The 17,015-nt window shown below is 45.0% G+C and overlaps 1 protein-coding gene across 1 annotated transcript in view; it reads left to right on the top strand.

Annotated features, from left to right (window-relative positions):
• Positions 1–17,015, top strand: part of Marchf4 (membrane associated ring-CH-type finger 4) — a 110,764-nt gene that overhangs the window by 77,408 nt on the left and 16,341 nt on the right. The window contains exons 2-3 of the mRNA XM_051190435.1: positions 9,283–9,438; positions 14,760–14,952. Coding sequence (XP_051046392.1) covers positions 9,283–9,438; positions 14,760–14,952 — 349 coding nt within the window. The remainder of the gene's footprint in view (positions 1–9,282; positions 9,439–14,759; positions 14,953–17,015) is intronic.

Genomic DNA, 17,015 nt, shown 5'->3' with positions numbered 1-17,015 from the left:
GCATCATAAAAGTTTTGTACAGTTGAGGCCATACACCTGCTAGCCTGTAATGACCTCAGAGGACTGATTAGAGGGGACAATTCTGTACTTTCCCCCTAACTTTCAGATGATTTGGCCTGGTTTCTGAAACGAAAAGAGAACACAGCGACCTGGCATCTCTGAACCTTCCTGAGAAGTGTAATGGCCTGGGACCTTGGACGTGGGCCTAGCCAACTGTATGCAAATAGCCCAATTCTAGCTATCTAAATTGTGCTTTTCTATTGAGACAGGCAGAGGAACGAAGCCGGATCAGCCTTTAATTTTGGCTCTTAGGTAACAATAGTGATGGTGATGATGAGTTAGACAGAAAGGCAAACAGACGTGAGAGTACACATTTAGGCTGTTAGAAATCCAGATACAATTATGAACATGCACATTAAGTGTGACCTTCCTTCTTCCTACCAGCTTGACAATCCTGGGGTTTGTTTACTATGCAGATCATGTTTGACTTCACAGAATTGGATGTTATTTAAATTCAATTATTGTGAGGTTAAGTTCTTCTCTCTAGTAGCAGTTGAGTAAATTTAGAAGCTGTTAGAGGGAATAGGTGCATTTATCTTATACCAGTTAAATTATAGGGAGAGAAGCAGGGCAGGAGTGAAATAATTACCAGGATAATGAATGTTGCAGTTTGGAGGGCTTGGACTCATCTGCTCACCTTCCTTGTCCCTTTTAGCATTTCTCTTGTTTTGTTTTTTTGAGATGATGAGGAGATAGATTAGGACATTTTCTACGAGGATAGAAGGAAATTGTATGTCTGAGGCTTTGTGTGTTTCTGGAGTAAGTGGCTGGTATGAAAATAGAAATAGAAATGATTTTGTAGGTTAGTTGGATTTTGTATAGACAACTACGGCTTATTAGGCTTTAAATCTCCCCCATCTCTTCATTTGATCAAATTATCTCACAACAATTCATAATTCCCATTCTGCTATTATTGGCATGTTGTTGGTCCCTTGAAGCCAAGATTTGGCCTTAGATCCATTGAGAAAAGCATGGTCTGTCTGGGAAGGCGGTCTAGATGGGCAGTGGAGCTAAAAGGCACTCTTCAGAAAACAGAGCTGTTCATACACTGTCTAATATAGTACACACAGAATTCAGGATGGCTTGTCTGTAAACAATAGTGGATTGTCAGGTCTTGGGGCATCTTTGGAGGTCATCACCCTCCCTTCCCTTCACCCTTCACACTCTGTTGGCAATGAGGCCATCATGATAAGTCATTTTTGCCTTGATCCTGAAGCCAGAATACATTGACTCCCACAGCCTGGAGAATGAGGAAATTATTGCCTGCTGTCCTGATGGAAGAAGACACTGGGATTTTCCAGGTTATCCTAACTTTGTTCTTCTATTCATTAATCTATTTGGGCTTTGTCTCTTTTTGTCTCAACCTTCTCCACAAACCTAGGAGATCGAGATACAAACAACTGATCAATATTTTGAACTCATGATATTGTTTGTTATGCCTATAGTCAGAGGTGTGTGTGTGTGTGTGTGTGTGTGTGTGTGTGTGTGTGTGTGTGTGTGTGCTATTGATAGTCCTTACTGTTAGCTGGCCCTAGAATGTGATGGCTTCAAGGAGTGAAAGAAAACAGTGCCTGACTTTCCCTGTCAGCTACCTGTCATCAGAAAAACTCCCTAGGGCAGGCACTAGGAAGTCTCTACCTTCTTGGGCATCTCCATCCAACACACACACACACACACACACACACACACACACACACACACACACACCCCTATACACAATATGGAGTTCTAGTCTGAAGGGGAAATTCTGACTTTAAAGTTTAGGTCCTGTGGGTTTCATAGCAGAACAGCTACAAGGCCCTGAACTTCCCTATACTAATACAGACTCTCTGAGCAAGCTTTAGTGGATGGACTGTTCTGCTTATGGAAATCTTTGCCTCTTAACTCTTTCTCAACAAACGTTTCCTTCCTACTGAGGTTGGAAGCATGAGGGAGGAGTGAAGAGGAAATGAGATCCCCCATCTTCAAACTCAGCTCACAACTGCATTTTTTCATATTTCACCTAGAAAGTAGGAAAAAAAAAAAAAAAAAAAAAACAGAAGTTTGCCAGATTTGTGAGTAAAGTGTTGGTTCTCATCTAACTTGGTCCATCAATATTTGACAAGGCTGATGGCTACCCTTTTCCTAGCATACTTTGTATTCTTGCTCAGTTTTCGGAATACCATGTTCTCTCACCTAGCTAGCCTTCTGCTCCCAACATCTTCTGACTTCTAAATGTGGCCATTCACCCGGATCAGACCTGGTGACCCTCCTTTTCTGGTCCACACTGATCACCTTGGTTATCTTATCTAAGTGAGGGATTTAAATACCCCTCACCGTTCTCATACCACGTCTAATCCACCAACCAACCTCAACAAGTATTTCTTCAAAAATACAACTGGGTTTTGTATTTCTTTGTATTGATACCATATTTTCATCCTCTACCTAGAGTATTGCAATAGCCTTTTATCTCCAGATTCTGTCTTTATTTCCCTCTAGTCTGTCTTCAGTAGAGAGGCTAGCACAATCCAGTTATATGTAGTCAGATCATGCATGCTATTTGAAATAGGCAAGAAGGTCCTAGAGATTAAGAGAGTCTCCATAGACCCTTTCTCAAAACATTCAAGACTACCTATTTCACCCACAAGTGCCAAGCCCTCAAGGTGGTCCATAACCCTTGCCTCATCTCCCTCCCCACTGTTGATTACTATTTGACCTTTTCTATTTCCTTCCTCTCACTTCCTCAATCTTAACATGCCAGTGTCTTTGGTTTTCCTGAAATATGTCACTTTCCCCCCTCAGAATCTTTGCACTTAATCTTCCCAGTGCCCAGATTGCTTGGTCCTGAATGTCTGCACGGTGTATTCCATTGTCTGCCTCACATATCAATTCAAGCACCCTTCTTCAGAGGGCTTCCATAGCCATTGGCTATGAAATAAAGTTACTTTCCTAGTTGCTCTGACAAAATACAATAATTTTACTTGATTCTAGGTCTACTCAAGTGGACACCCAAGATGAGCCACCACAGAGTTCCAGGGAATACAGTCCATTATAGCAAGAATAACAGGGCAGTGAGACCATGACGCATCCAAAAGCAGTAAGCAGAGTGAGATAAATGCGTGTACTCAGCTCCTTTCTCAGACATTCTGGGTCCCAAGCTGTGGGATGCTGCCACCTCCACTCAGGATGGGTCTTCCCTCAAGTTAAGCATTTCCAGAAGCGACTTCATAAACACACCCAGAGATGGGTTTCCATGGTGATTCTAAACACAGTCAACTTGACAATGAAGATTAACCACCACGCCATCCTATTAAGAACTTCAGTCTGCCTAGTCCTCCTTCATAGGTCCCTTTCCCTTTCCATGCTATTTTCTCCAAAGCATGTGACAGCATATCTTAAGTAGACACAATTGACTTGCTTATCTGATTTATTGTCTTTCTTTATCAGAGAACTTCATGCCTCCCATCCAGAAGAAGGAACATAGTACCTAAATACTGAATGAACAAGAAAATGACCAAACACAGCATAGAGTGGTCGACAAGCTGATCAAGGTCACGCAGACTGTCAGAGCCTAGATAAAGCCAAGACTGTCTAGGATGAGAGCCAGGCTCGTAACCATCATGAGGAAAATAACTATAAACTGTACCCTAAGGCTGGTGTTTTGGTATCCCAGAACAGTAAACTCCAGCCCAGCTCAGGGCTGTCTTTTGCCACAAGATGCTATATCTGTTTCTTGCTGCTCAGTGTCAGGATACCTAGTTATGGGTGAGTGGAAAAAGGCAGCCTCAGGCTTACCTGGAATTGCCATAGCAACTAGGTAACCTAAGGACTCTTGAAGCCAGACCTTTAGACTAAAAGGCAAAAAATGAAACAAGCTCAAAAATAAACAAGAAAATCTGTGAATGGAGAAACAACTGCAGATACCAACTGCCCCAATGGTGGAATATTCTTCATCCTTTTCTTGGTTCCTTCCACCCGGTTAGTCACAGACACAGCTAGAAAATTCCTGCCTTTAGCACAATGTCAACCCTAGAGAACTGTGTTCTTCTCTTATCTAGCATCCCTAAACTAAAGGTTCCCCCAAATATTCTCTGTGTCCTGTAGTAACACAGGGACATTTCTGGACTGGGAATCTAGAATACTGTGTCTTGATTCCTGTCCCAAAAGGACAGACTCTCCTAGATTGCCCCTTAATCTTAACTTGTCTCTGTGTGACCCAGCTGAGCCTTTTCTTAAGGCACTTGCTTGCTCTGTTCTTCCTTATTTGACTGACCTTAGCATCATAGTAGGGAAATGGAATTGTAACAGGAAAAAACAAAAAACAATAAAAACCAAAGACAACAAAAAAACCTGAATTGAAGTCTTAAAGAAATGTGATTAAAACTGAAATTTAGCAAAAGGGCTTGCTTCTGCTGGGGACTGTCAAACCCTTTGCATACTTCATCTCATTTGATCCTTTAAGGAGGTGATAGTCACCTGCATTTGGAAAGTAAATAAACAGAAAGGTCAGGGGCTTGCCTACATTTGCTTAGCTAGTTATGGGTGAAGAAACGTTCAAAACCAACGTGCTTGTTTTCTAAAATGCATTTTCTTAGCTACTCCCAAACACCCCCATCTCCCCACCCACCCCACCCCGATTGGAGAGCCAGTTTCTTCTTTGTCCCAAAGCCCTGAGATCGCTGAGGAGTGTCCGACCCCTTTGACGACTGGAGTTTGCTGCACTCAGCATTTAGTTTACTATACTCATCCCAAAGGGTGGAACCAACCCTGGGAGCTTGGATGGAAGTCCTTGTTCTTCCCCACTCCCGGGAGCCTGAGTTGTGTAGTTCACACCTTCCCTGGGTATCTCCAGTCTGCCTAGTTGCTGAGGTATTAGTGAGATTAGGTATCAGCCTCTAAATCTCAGAGGATTTGAAAATGACGCAGCACCAGACCGTGTGTAATGAAGCAGGGAGAGGAGACAGGGCTGCAGCCGGCTGTCATGGGAGATTTGACTGAGCAGCCTGAGGTGGGCCAGAAATATCCCTCCCTCCTCCAGGGAAGGAGACAGAAGGATTTACAGCACAGCCTTCGGTGTGGTGAGGCTCAGAGGCTGATGTTGGTCAGAAAGGCCTGGCTTCTCATTTTCCACAAGCCACTGACTGGTTGTGTGACATGGACTAAGACATTGCATCCTCCTCCTTCTCCTTCTTCCTCTCCTGCCTCCTCCTCCTTTTCAAGACACGGTCTCTCTATGTAGCCCTGGCTGTCCTGGAATTCACTCTGTAAACCAGGCTGGCATTAAACTCATGGAGATCCACCTGCCTCTGCCTCCTGAGTCCTGGGACTAAAGGTGTGTGCCACCACCACCAAACAATACACCTTTCTTTTGAGAGAGCCTCTCAGTGAGACCTGGAGGCTACCTGAGCAGTGAGCCTCAAGGACCCTCCTGTTCCTGCCTTCCCAGCTCTGGGTATTCAAGCATCCGCCACTATGGCCAACCTTTTATGTCAGTGTTGGGGAGCAAACTTCAGGTCCTCATTCTTGAGCAACAAGTACTTTAGCAACTAAACTGAGCTATTGTTCTAGCCCCCGCCCCACCCCCATTTTAGCTACTACTGCTGTTTACTGTGAGAAACATCATCATTAAGTTTACCATGATCCCATTTTTGCTGACAGTTATTTCTATCCTATTGCTCTTGAGACACATGGGCATAACCAGAAGTGATCAGCATAGCACTTGCATAAATGCTATTTTTAAAAGAGTTTCTTGGATGACTTTTTTTTTTTTTTTAAAAATCTAGCATTGCTTTATTCATCCGATAAATATGTTTAAAGGAGTTTACTGTTTACTAATTAATACTTGTAGTGCTAGAAGTGAATTCCCGATCTGCCTTTTGGGTCTAGTGTGCATGCGGGGAATTGACAAGTTGCTTCAGAGAAACACTTCAGCTCTGGCCTCTTGGCTCCTGAGCCAGGCCCTGGGGCCAGGCTGGGCCAAGCACCCTCCCTCTATAGATAGGTAAGTGACTGTTCAAAGAGCTCTAGTAAGAGCTAATGGTCCCCATACAGAGCCAAGGTGGAGAGCCTAAATCCTGTTATCAGCTGTTTCCAGCCAGTAGCTTTTCACACCTTTTCTCCTAGCTGCTGCTTGGGAAACAAGGGGTGCCAGCTGATGTCACGTAGTTTCATTGCCAGTCACCGGAAGTAATGCCTTTTACCTGATCAGTGACTTGACATGGCTGTTTAACAACCCGATTAATCAAACCTAGCTCATCCTGTTAGAATTAATGAGCCTAGGAAACACTGCCATGAATAACGAGGGCTTTGCCCCTCCCCCAGCACCACTCTCCGCTCACCCCTCCCATTTCCTTCTCATAGCCATAGCACAGATACTCAGAACCTCAGGAATTTGAGTTTGCTAGGTGGACCAAATGGCCAGCAACGCGCACAACTCCTGTCTCCTCTTTGCTGCCAGGCATCACAGAACCCAAGACTGGCTATGTCCAGGAGTAAAGCCTCTTGTTCATCACGAAGATAAGCCCATGATCAGCTGCCAAAGTCAGATTGTTGTCTTATGGTACCAAGTGGTAGGGATGTAATGTTTGTGCAAAATACTGCCCTGTGAGGGAGTCACAATGCAATGGCCTGGAGGCTAATGGGGAAGTGCCATGAAATGAGGTTGGGAAAGGCCACAGCGAAGAGAAGCTATTTGTGACTGAGGAGGAGCGTGGGGAACTATGTGATATTTTGTGGCACTGCATACCTGAGTATCTCTGCTACCCAGTAAATTCATTGCACACAGGTGTGTGGAGTTCCAGGTACTGTAAAAATTACCAGGTTAATAAGATGAATATGGTTGACCTGGGTGGTGGTGGCACATAGCTTTAGTCCAAGCATTCAGCAAGCAGAGGCAGGCAGATCCCTGCAATTTCTAGACCAGCTTGGTCCACAGAGCTAGTTTCAGGACAGCCAGGGCTACATAAAGAAACCCTGTTTCCAAAAACAAACAAACAAAAGATGAGCATGGTTGCTATTTGTGTAGAATGGGTAATGCAAAATCCTAAGATGACATTTAGTTTTTTTTTTTTTTTCATTTAGTTATTCAAACACAAAAGGTTGCCAAGTGCTTTCCACTGTGGGACTTGGCACCAGGGAAAGGGTGTACAAAGATGGAATCTTCACCCACCCCTGCCTTCTAGGGGTCCTTTGAAAGGCAGATAAGTCCACTACTAGATCCTTGTGGTCATGTGTTAGGTTCCCTAAGGGTGACATGCTAAATTCATTCAGCATAAAGTCCTCTCAGGAAAAGTCATAGATGACTCCCTTCAGGAAGTGCATTTGAACTGGCTGAAAACCAAAATGACACTTTAGGGTAGACTGAGGACTTCACAGAAGCCAAGATGAAGGTTTTGTGTGTAAGAGTTGAAGTGAAAGGGAAAGATGATTCCAGAAAGCATGAAAAGGAGATGGCTTGTTCTATAGTCTACAGCAAAGAATATGACCAAAGATACAGATGGATACACTTCAAGGCCAGAAGACCCTGGGCTTGTTTATTCATGGTTGAGAAGAAGGCATCATTTCCTAAATGATGAAACATTCAAATAAGCATGGAAATGGCTCAAGCAGCCTTATCCAAAACCAGTGACCTGGACTGGAAGCAAGGAGAGCAAGGGAAGAGCAAGACTCAAGAGCAAAGGCCCCGAGTAAGATCAGAGGGGAAGCAGAGTCCAGATGTTAAGGTCCCTAGGAAGGGGAGTGGAAGAGCGGAGTCAAAGAGGGTGGACAGGCAGCTGGGAAGGAGAAAGAAGGTGAGGAAAGAGAGAGCAAGAAGGGAGATGGAAGCCCGGCAGTGGTGGTGGTGACCTTTAATCCCAATGTGTGGGAGGCAAAGGCAGGTGGATCTCTTCAAGTTGTGGCTATCCTGGTCTACAGAGAGAGTTCCAGGACATCCCCATCTCAGAGAGAGAGAAAGAGACAGAGAAGGAGGGAGGGAAGGGGAGAAAGGAAGGGAGGGAGGGAGAAGGAGAGGGAGGGGAGAATAGCTGGTGAGGTTCACAGAGGTTCTTTGGGGCCACCATATCAGGTGACGAGAGACACAGGTTTCAATCATGGCTATCTGGTGTGTCACGGGGAGCTCTAGAGCCTAAGCCACTCTGCTGCTCAGTTACCAGGGGTTTCCCATCCTGACACCATCTAGCTTGGCCAGATTTGTTTCCCAGCTTTCAATGCTCCTAAGCTGGTCTTCTGCCTTTGCCCCATAATTGGCTAGAACAACCCAGGCCTTCGGCAAGGGTATTGGCCAACCTCCAAAATCCCAGGGATTCAGGCCTGACCTACATTTCTTTTCCACTCAGGGACCCACCTTGGAAAGCATCATTGAGAAAGCCAGTGTCTTTTCAGGGAACGCAAAGGCTCAAGTTCAGAGTTCTATAGCCAATAGACATTGTGACACTCAGTCCAGGTGACCTGTGTGACTCATTTTTAAACTCTTACAATCAGACTACTAAGAAGTTTTAGAGAAAGATTTCCTATAGGACTAGGGAGTGTCTGTATGGGTTCCTGGGTTCAATCACCAGCATTACCAAAACTACAAATTCTATCAGATTTCCTCATGTGTAGCACAGGACATGTGGAGACTGTCCTGGTTTTGGTCTGTAGGATCCAAATCACTCCTGTCTCCACCAGCAGATTTATGTCACCTCTCTAGCCCTGTGGGTATTTGAGTTTGGTTGAGTTTCCTAAGAGAAACTTGTAGATCCTACCACCCACCATTGAACTACAGAAGGCTTCCACGACATCTTAAGTCGTCTTGTGTGTGTGTTTGTGTTTGTGTGGTTTTTTGAGACAGGATTTTTCTATGTAGCTTTGGAACCTATCCCGGAATGTGCTCTGTAGATCAGGATGGCCTCCAACTCTCAGAGAACTGCCTGCTTTTGTTTCCCAAGTACTGGGATTAAAGGCATGTGCCACCACCACCCATCAACATCAAGAAGCTTTGTTTTGTGTCTTTCCAGGTAGGAGGAAGGTCTCAGACCTGTTGTTTATCTGACTAAAGCTGCTTGGCTTCTATGGTAGGAACAGTGGAGCCCAGGCCTCTTTAGTAAACTCTGATGCCTCCAGACAGAGCTTGTGGCTTGGGTGGAGTGGCCTTATCTGACCTATCAGCGTGACTCAGATCAGGGTTTCCATATCCATCCACCTATCCATCACCTGCTGGACTGAGGCTCTAGGCTCATCATATTCCCTCTTTTTCTTCCACAGGGCGAGCTGCTAAGCCCATGCCGCTGTGACGGTTCAGTCAAATGTACCCACCAGCCGTGTCTCATCAAGTGGATCAGCGAAAGGGGCTGCTGGAGCTGTGAGCTGTGTTACTACAAGTACCATGTCATCGCCATAAGCACAAAGAATCCTCTACAGGTAAATCCATGCTTCCCAGTCTGGGCTTTCCTCGTTACCTGCTTTATAGTAGGGGAATTACTGAACCTCAGATTTGGGGCAGCCTGGTGAGTGGGAGCCACACAGTCAGAAGAGGAGGAAAGATGTTCTTTCCCCTCAAGTCTAGACAAGACGGGGGGGGGGGGGGAGGAGAGGAGGTGGGCAAAGAGAAACATACAGGACACGCAAGGAAAGAGGTCAGGGGAGATGGATGGAAGAGATGGTGTAAGGTAACAGATGAGTTAATGAGAAAGGAAAGGAATGGGAAAAGGAGGAAAGGAAGGAAGAGAAAGACAAGAAGGAGGGAGGAAGGGAAGAAAAGAGAAAAGTGAAGACGAATAGAACAGGCAGGTGACTGGGGATGCATGGTGGGAAAGGTTAGGCTTGAGTTACAGCCAAGGGTTTGGAAAGAAGCTGTAGACAGACGGCTCGGTGGTATTCAGACTTTAATGTGATTTATTGGCGTCTTAACAAGTGGATTTCAATTCACTGGTCTACAGCAGGGTCTGAGAGCCTGCTATGGGGGATACTACCGCTGGCCCACAGACCACACTTTTTGTGACAAGGGACAGGGAGGAAAGGAATGGAGAAAAAAACAGCAAAGAGGGGCAAAGAAAATGGAGGAGGGGGTGTGCAACAAGGAAGGAGAAACCACCATGACAGAGTAACAAAAGCCTACCGTGAGAGATCACGGAAAGCAGGGCCAGAGCTGGAGTAGGGACCTGTCAGTCAGATTGGCGGAACTCAGGGCTCTCTCTGCCCACTCTCTCCTCTCTCTCTTCCTCTGCTGATGTAGCCATCTTCACCCCAGTTGCTGGAACATCAAACAGTTTAGCAGTGACGATAGTACACATGCCCTCTCCACCCCCACACATACTCACATTCGGCTTCTGAAAATACCTCCATGTACACGTCATCGGTCAAGCAGCCATGTAATCAATTAGCCAGCCATGTAATCAATTAGCCAGCAGGACTGTAAGAACGGAGGCCACAGATGCCTGACACTTCTCTGTGAGTGGGGCAGAGTCAACCTTGCAAATCCAGGAGTGCTGGGAGTGGGTGATTGTACTAGGGTCTTTGCATTGAACATCACCTGGAAAACCTGTGGAGTTCCCTATATCATTCTCCATGAGGGAACTCTCAGGAATTCAGGGGAGAGAAGCATCAGGTTCCCAGGTACCTCAGCCTCTTGATGGGGGGGAGCCCCCTCCCAACTGCTGTTCCATCTTCAGCCATTCGCCTCAGATCCTGAGGCACCTTAAAATAGCAGTGCCAAGCAACAGCTGATTCCATGTCCTCAGGGTGCAGTGGAGGTCTGAGGGCATTAATGTGCCCCTTTCTTTATAGCTGACTCAGACTTCTGGAAAGGTCAGATCTAAAATCTATGAACTCACCCAAAGACACCCCCATTTTGGTTCCACCTTTGACTCATATAATGAAAAAAAATCATTCAGGTATAGCTTTTTCCTTGGTGTAAAGAAAAAGGTTATTTTAAGTCTGTGTCAGGTAAGCAAATGGCAGCGTGGGCAATATCAGTCTGTTAATCTATTTCCAAGTTACTACACTGACTTCAATTATGAGTTTCTAGGCACTGGGGACCCCTCTGCTTCTGTTGATCCTGGAAATGCAATGGTGTGCGCTCAGTAAATGCCAGTTCATTTTTCTCTCTAGAAACAGTTTAGACTTGAAGCTGTGCTGTTTGGTTGTATCCTAAATTGTTCCAAATGTGTGTCCTGGGCTTCTCTGGCCTGGCTAAGTGTGACACAATTGCCTCTTCTGCCACAGTGGTTACCCTCTGTGCAAATAGCCCAGCTGGACTATCTGAAGTAGAGGTTGGAGCTGGCAGACCTGACTAAAAGCCAACAGAGCAATGACCAGGGTCCTGCCATCAGAGCTGGGAGGTACCTTTCCATATATCTTGGCTCTCTCACCTCCTGGTTTGTGTCCCAAGCAAAGATGTAAGAAATAATTCAAGTCTTCACTACAGGACATTATATTAGTGAGGTTTGTATCTAGAATACATACTAAGAAAGGAGTCATAGTCTAGTGGGTCTCGAGACTCCATCAACTGCTTCCCACCTTGTTTTTGATACCTCTGAATCGCAATTTCACAATGCAGAGTACTAACCACTATACAATCACAGCCTGAATAGCAATTTCATTAATTCTAGCATCACATGGCCTTAGTTAACCATGGCCAACTGCCACCAAAAATATTAAAAGGAAAACTCTAGAAAGAATTAATAACTTTTCACTGTGTGTTATTCTGAGTGGGGTGAAAAAAATGTTACAACTTCCTGCTCCATCCTACCCAGGATATGAGTCATCCCTTTGTTCATCCATCCAAGCTGTATATGCAGATTACCCATTGGTTACTTAGGAGCCTTCTTGACCATCAGATCAATTGGCATGAGTCAACACAGTACTTGGATATAAGATCCACTACTCTCTGAGGCTTCACGGATCTTCCAGGGGGCTTGGAATGCATCTCTCTTAAGTGAAGCAAGACTATGATATGTTAATAAACATTCAATTTCTGCTTGTTAAGTGTCAGTTCACATGTATTATCAAATTCAGTCCTGGAAACAACTCAATGAAGTGAGGACTATTATTACTCAATGCACAGGTTTAGACAATGGAAGCATGGAGGGATTTGTGAACATGCTCAAGACTGCACAGCTGTGAAGCAGAGGAGCAGGTTGCTGTCTGCAACAGGAATTCCTGAGCCCAGAACCTGTCCTCTAATACAATACCCAGGTACACATACATACACAGGCTTACCCCTGCCCTGACAAGTTTATCCATGTCTTACTGAAACAGTAAGGAATGCCCTTTATGCCCTGGCTTCACATTTAACACCCATAATACTCTAAGAAATAGACATCAGTTACTTCTGTCATTAAAGAAGGGAAAATTGGCAGTCATCATGACTTATTAACTTCTTGTTCACGCCCAATAAGTTTGGGAAAACAGCTCAATCAGAACGAGGTCCCCTGACTCCTTACTTGCTGTCTCTTCCTGGTTTAAGGGACAAAATTTTCTCTTTGCACTCTACACTTGTCTCTTCACCCCCTGGTACTATAGGACTAGAGTTCAAAGGGGGAAAGTTGTAGGATTTGGGGATCAGAACCTCACTAAGAATGAGATTCTGATGTTCTGGGTGGTTGGTGGCAGCGGGGCTTGGTACCACTGATGCTCTTCTCCACTCGAAGACCTCTCTCCTGTCAGATCTCCAGGCTCTCAGCTCCTCAGCTCTCTCCTTATGGCACCTCCTGTTACACTTCCATGGAGCCTCTTACAGGATGAGAAAGTGTTTCTTGTGTACAACAGCTTTTTCTTGCCTTCTTTGTCACACTCACACCCATTAGGTGGCTTGAGGTGGGAAGGAGGGTCATTGGGATAAATAGGGCTTTTCTATGTCTCTGTATCATTGGGGTAATGACAGAAGGAAAAGGTGGGGATGCCTATATAGTAGAAACGAAAAACTCATTAGAAACTCTCCTCTAGACAGTGGGGGATTGGCTCTGGAAAAAGCATTTATTGAACATGAGGGAAGTCTATACGATAGGGCTGTCTTCTGGAAAATGCCTTTGTTGTGTGTAACCCTAGGCTGGGGAAGTACTGGAAAATTTAAAGGACTAGTTCTCTGTAATGGGATGCTATCTGTGTAATTAAACGTTAAGGCCCATGTCCTACATCTGGACTAAAAGTGCAATGTTTTCCAGTGCTTACTGTTCCTTGGAGGTGAAAGGAATGTGTGACCCTGGCAGGCCTTGCCCTTCTCTCCTATTCCATTTGTCTTGCTAAAAAAGTATTCTATTGCATACCTAACTAGCTCCCAAGATCTATCCCTTATTTGGCCACTTCCTCCTCCTGAGGCTCACAGCCAAGGTCTAGCTATCAAAGTATTGAAGCCAACCAATCCAAAGCCCCCTTTGGTTCACCTAATTAACATGCCAAATTAAAATTAAACACCTCATCCTAACATGGGGTTTCCCCTTGTACCTTTATAAATTGCCATTTGCCTATATACCATGTTTGTCTCCTCTCTATACAGAAGCAATTCTTTGTCGCTCTGGAACAAAGGCCTCTGCCCCTTTCCCTTGTCCCCTTCTTTCTCATCCCCTGTCTCTTTTACTGCCATGTTCTAACAGAGACCTCCCCTTCTTCCTCTCTTAAAATTTACCCCTGCAAGGTCATTTGCTGCTGTTTTCTCCCTGAGTCAGAAAGCAGACACTTCAACTTTTCTTCGCTACTTAATAAAGGATCTCTCTATGAAAACAAGGGTTTTGGTGTGGTTTGTGCCTAATCTGGGGTCCAGGAGGAAGTCCCCACTGTTTGGGAGTCTCCTTCAGGAGGCCACTGGCCTACCCTAACTGAGCCAATGATGGCAGAGGGAGGGATCCCCGGTGGCATGTGGAAGGCACTATGCCCTTGCTTTGTGTATAAGCCACAATGGTTCCTGGGAATGTTCCCTGAAGGATGGGAGATCCATGATGGACTGCAAATGTAAATTCTTAGAGTTATGTGTACCATAAGGCAAGGGTCTTGTCCAGTTTTGTCTAATGCTTTAGCTCCAGCACCTAGCAGAGTAGCCAGACACATAGTCAATACTTACTTGTTAAATGAAGCGAGCCTAAACTAAAATCCTACTCCAGGCCAATTTAAGACATTGCTCCATAGACTAAATATATAATCATAAAATTCCATAGCCAAAACTCAACCACACTCCAGCCTCCATCTCAATACTGCCACAAACACACTTTTTTCTTTGGAAAAGAAAGAGTTAAAATACAGTCAGTATATTGTGAGCTGTTTTTCTTTTTCCTTACTCCCACATGCCATGTCCTCTCTTTCTCTGTCAAATTGTTGATCTCCAACAAGCAAATTAAATGGCATGAAGTGGTGTTGTAGAAACAACATAAAACAGTCAAAGAAAGACCTGTGCCCTCTTGGCACCTATTAGTGAGAAAAACAACTGTGTTGCTCTGAAAGGAATATTCTGGCACCTTGGAACAACACCCACACTAGCTCTTTGTTTTCCTTCTCGCCTTTGAATTTCTGTGTCTATGAAAGTCAAGTGTGTCTTCTCCTCAGCCATGCCAGTCCAGAACCTCTGATCATTTTATATGACACAGATTCCTTCTATACCAAAAATATGATTCTGCAAAGCAGTCCATTGTACTACAAGTAGAGAAGCCCCGACTTAAATTCTATACCAGTGAGCTATTGGAGCAGAGGTAAGACTGTGGGAATGGGGTCCAAGTACTCAAGCAGCTAATCTGTCACTCTCTCCTCCTCAGTGGCAGGCCATATCCCTGACAGTCATCGAGAAGGTTCAGATCGCAGCTGCCATCTTGGGTTCTCTCTTCCTCATCGCCAGTATCTCTTGGCTCATCTGGTCGACCTTCAGTCCCTCAGCAAAATGGCAACGCCAAGACCTCCTCTTCCAGATCTGCTATGGGATGTATGGCTTCATGGACGTGGTGTGCATAGGTGGGTCTGGGGTATCGTCTCCATGAGCTACATGGTAATGAAATGGAAAGATCCCTCAGAATCCCTTCTACCTGGAGGCCAAGCAGAGAAGAACTGGGCTTGAGATCCATGATCTAGGGTGAGACTATAGCTTAGTTATAAGAGGTAGGTGGGAAAGGATTGGTGGGGGGGGGGCACACGTCAAAGAAGATAAATTGAAATCATTTCCAAACAAATCTATCTTGTCCAGTTGAAGACAAGGATGAGGCTTGCCTCTGAGGTAAGAAGGTCATTTGGTGAATTCATCTGCTATAGACAGGGAGTGGAAGGCTTCTCAGTTATAAACCCTACAAGCCATGATATGGCATGCCTATACAGCAAAATACCCAGAAGCAGCCAAGAAACAACTGTCTTTGTATTTTTATGTAATACATGTGAATGAATGTTTACACATACATGCATCACATATAAGTGTGCATGTGCACAGCACATATGTTTGGGGTGGGGTGGGGAGAATCAGAAGACAACTTTGGGTGTTATCCTCAGGTGCCTTCCACCTTTGTCCCATGTAGTCTAGATGAGTTGGTCAGTAGGTTCCAGGGATCTATCTACCCGTGCCCGCCTTCCTTCTCATCATTTCTGGAATCACAGGCATGCTACCACACCTGGCTTTTCACACGGACTCTGGGGTCAGAATTTAGATCCTTACACATGCGGAGTGAGACTTTCTGCTAAACTAAGTCATCTCCTTGGCTCCAGACTCTTTTTTTCTATAAGCCTGTCCTAGGACCCAGATTTCTCTAATCCAGTGGTTTGCGCTGTATGTGTAGGGCTGGGGTTCCACACAGCTCCAGGAACCTCATTTGGGAGTAGGAAATAGAATGTCATTCTGATGCCTCATCCCTGCTTCATTCCAGGTAAGATTTTGTTTGAAAGGCCTCAGCGTTTTAGGAAAAAATTGGGACCCACTTCCTTAGTCCCTACTTCACTACGCACTCCTCGAGGCCATATTTCTCCTCTTCTCCATCATAGTTGGTGGAGGGTTGCGTTCTTTTTGTTTCAACAGATGATTGTGACTATTGACTGAAAGGTTTGTCCATGCAAATAAAGAGGTGGAAATGGCCCTGGTTATTCCAGATGAAGCATGTGTAAACTCGTCTGGAATTCTTGTTGTATCCCCAGGTCACAGCATTGCAATGTTCTTCTCCAACAGCATTGTGTTGCATCAAATATGCTACACTGCTCTGTTTGAGAGGATGATGGTGATGTGGATTTCTTAGGGGCCATTTAATATTAGAAATTGAACAGACCTAGAGATATCATACTGATCACAGAAGCCATGGCTGATCACATAATGCCAGACCTTGTTTGTTTATCTAAGCCAATATATTCTATTTCCCTGTGCTAACTAATTCAGTATATCAACCCTGGGGCAAAGGTTAATTTTCTTATTTTTCAGACTATGAAATTTTGAAAGGTGTATTGTAAGCTAACTCAGCAGGAAAGTAGGACCAACGGTTCAGTGCTTTCCCAGGACAGGCTGGCTGACCATAGAGAATGCTGGGAAGTGAAATAAAGCAGAGAGTGTCATGTGATCTAAACATAAGAGTGGGAGTGATGGGCAGCAGTGGGAGGCCATAAGCCGATTTCTGTGGTGGTTGTGATGATGGTGGCTGTGATGATGACCAGTGGTGATGCTGCTGGAGGAGTGTGATGAGGGTAGTGTGACAGTTCGGGATGGAGGTGGGGACTCTGTGGGGGATTCGCTGGCGGTTGCTAGGGTGACGTTCAGTATCACTTGCTCTTCCTCTGCAGTACTGTCCCCAGAAGTATAGGTCACACTGGGTGGGTGTGAAAATATAGGGGCTTTCAGAAGGGAGGATCAAATGAAAGCTGCAATATTCACCAGCGATGCTTTTACTCTTGGTCTCAACTAGTCACTCAGCTTCACTAGAAAGCAAACTTGGCATCTGTCTATGTGTAAAGTGGCAACTCAGGCTCTCTTCTGTCAGAGAATTCTCAACATGTCCCACTTCATGTGCTTCTGAGTCCATGAGTCCAGGCATGTTCCTTGGCTCAAAAAC

Source organism: Phodopus roborovskii, unplaced genomic scaffold, assembly GCF_943737965.1.
Source record: "Phodopus roborovskii unplaced genomic scaffold, PHOROB, whole genome shotgun sequence".
NCBI lineage: Eukaryota > Metazoa > Chordata > Mammalia > Rodentia > Cricetidae > Phodopus > Phodopus roborovskii.
This window is presented reverse-complemented; position numbering and strand designations above follow the sequence as displayed.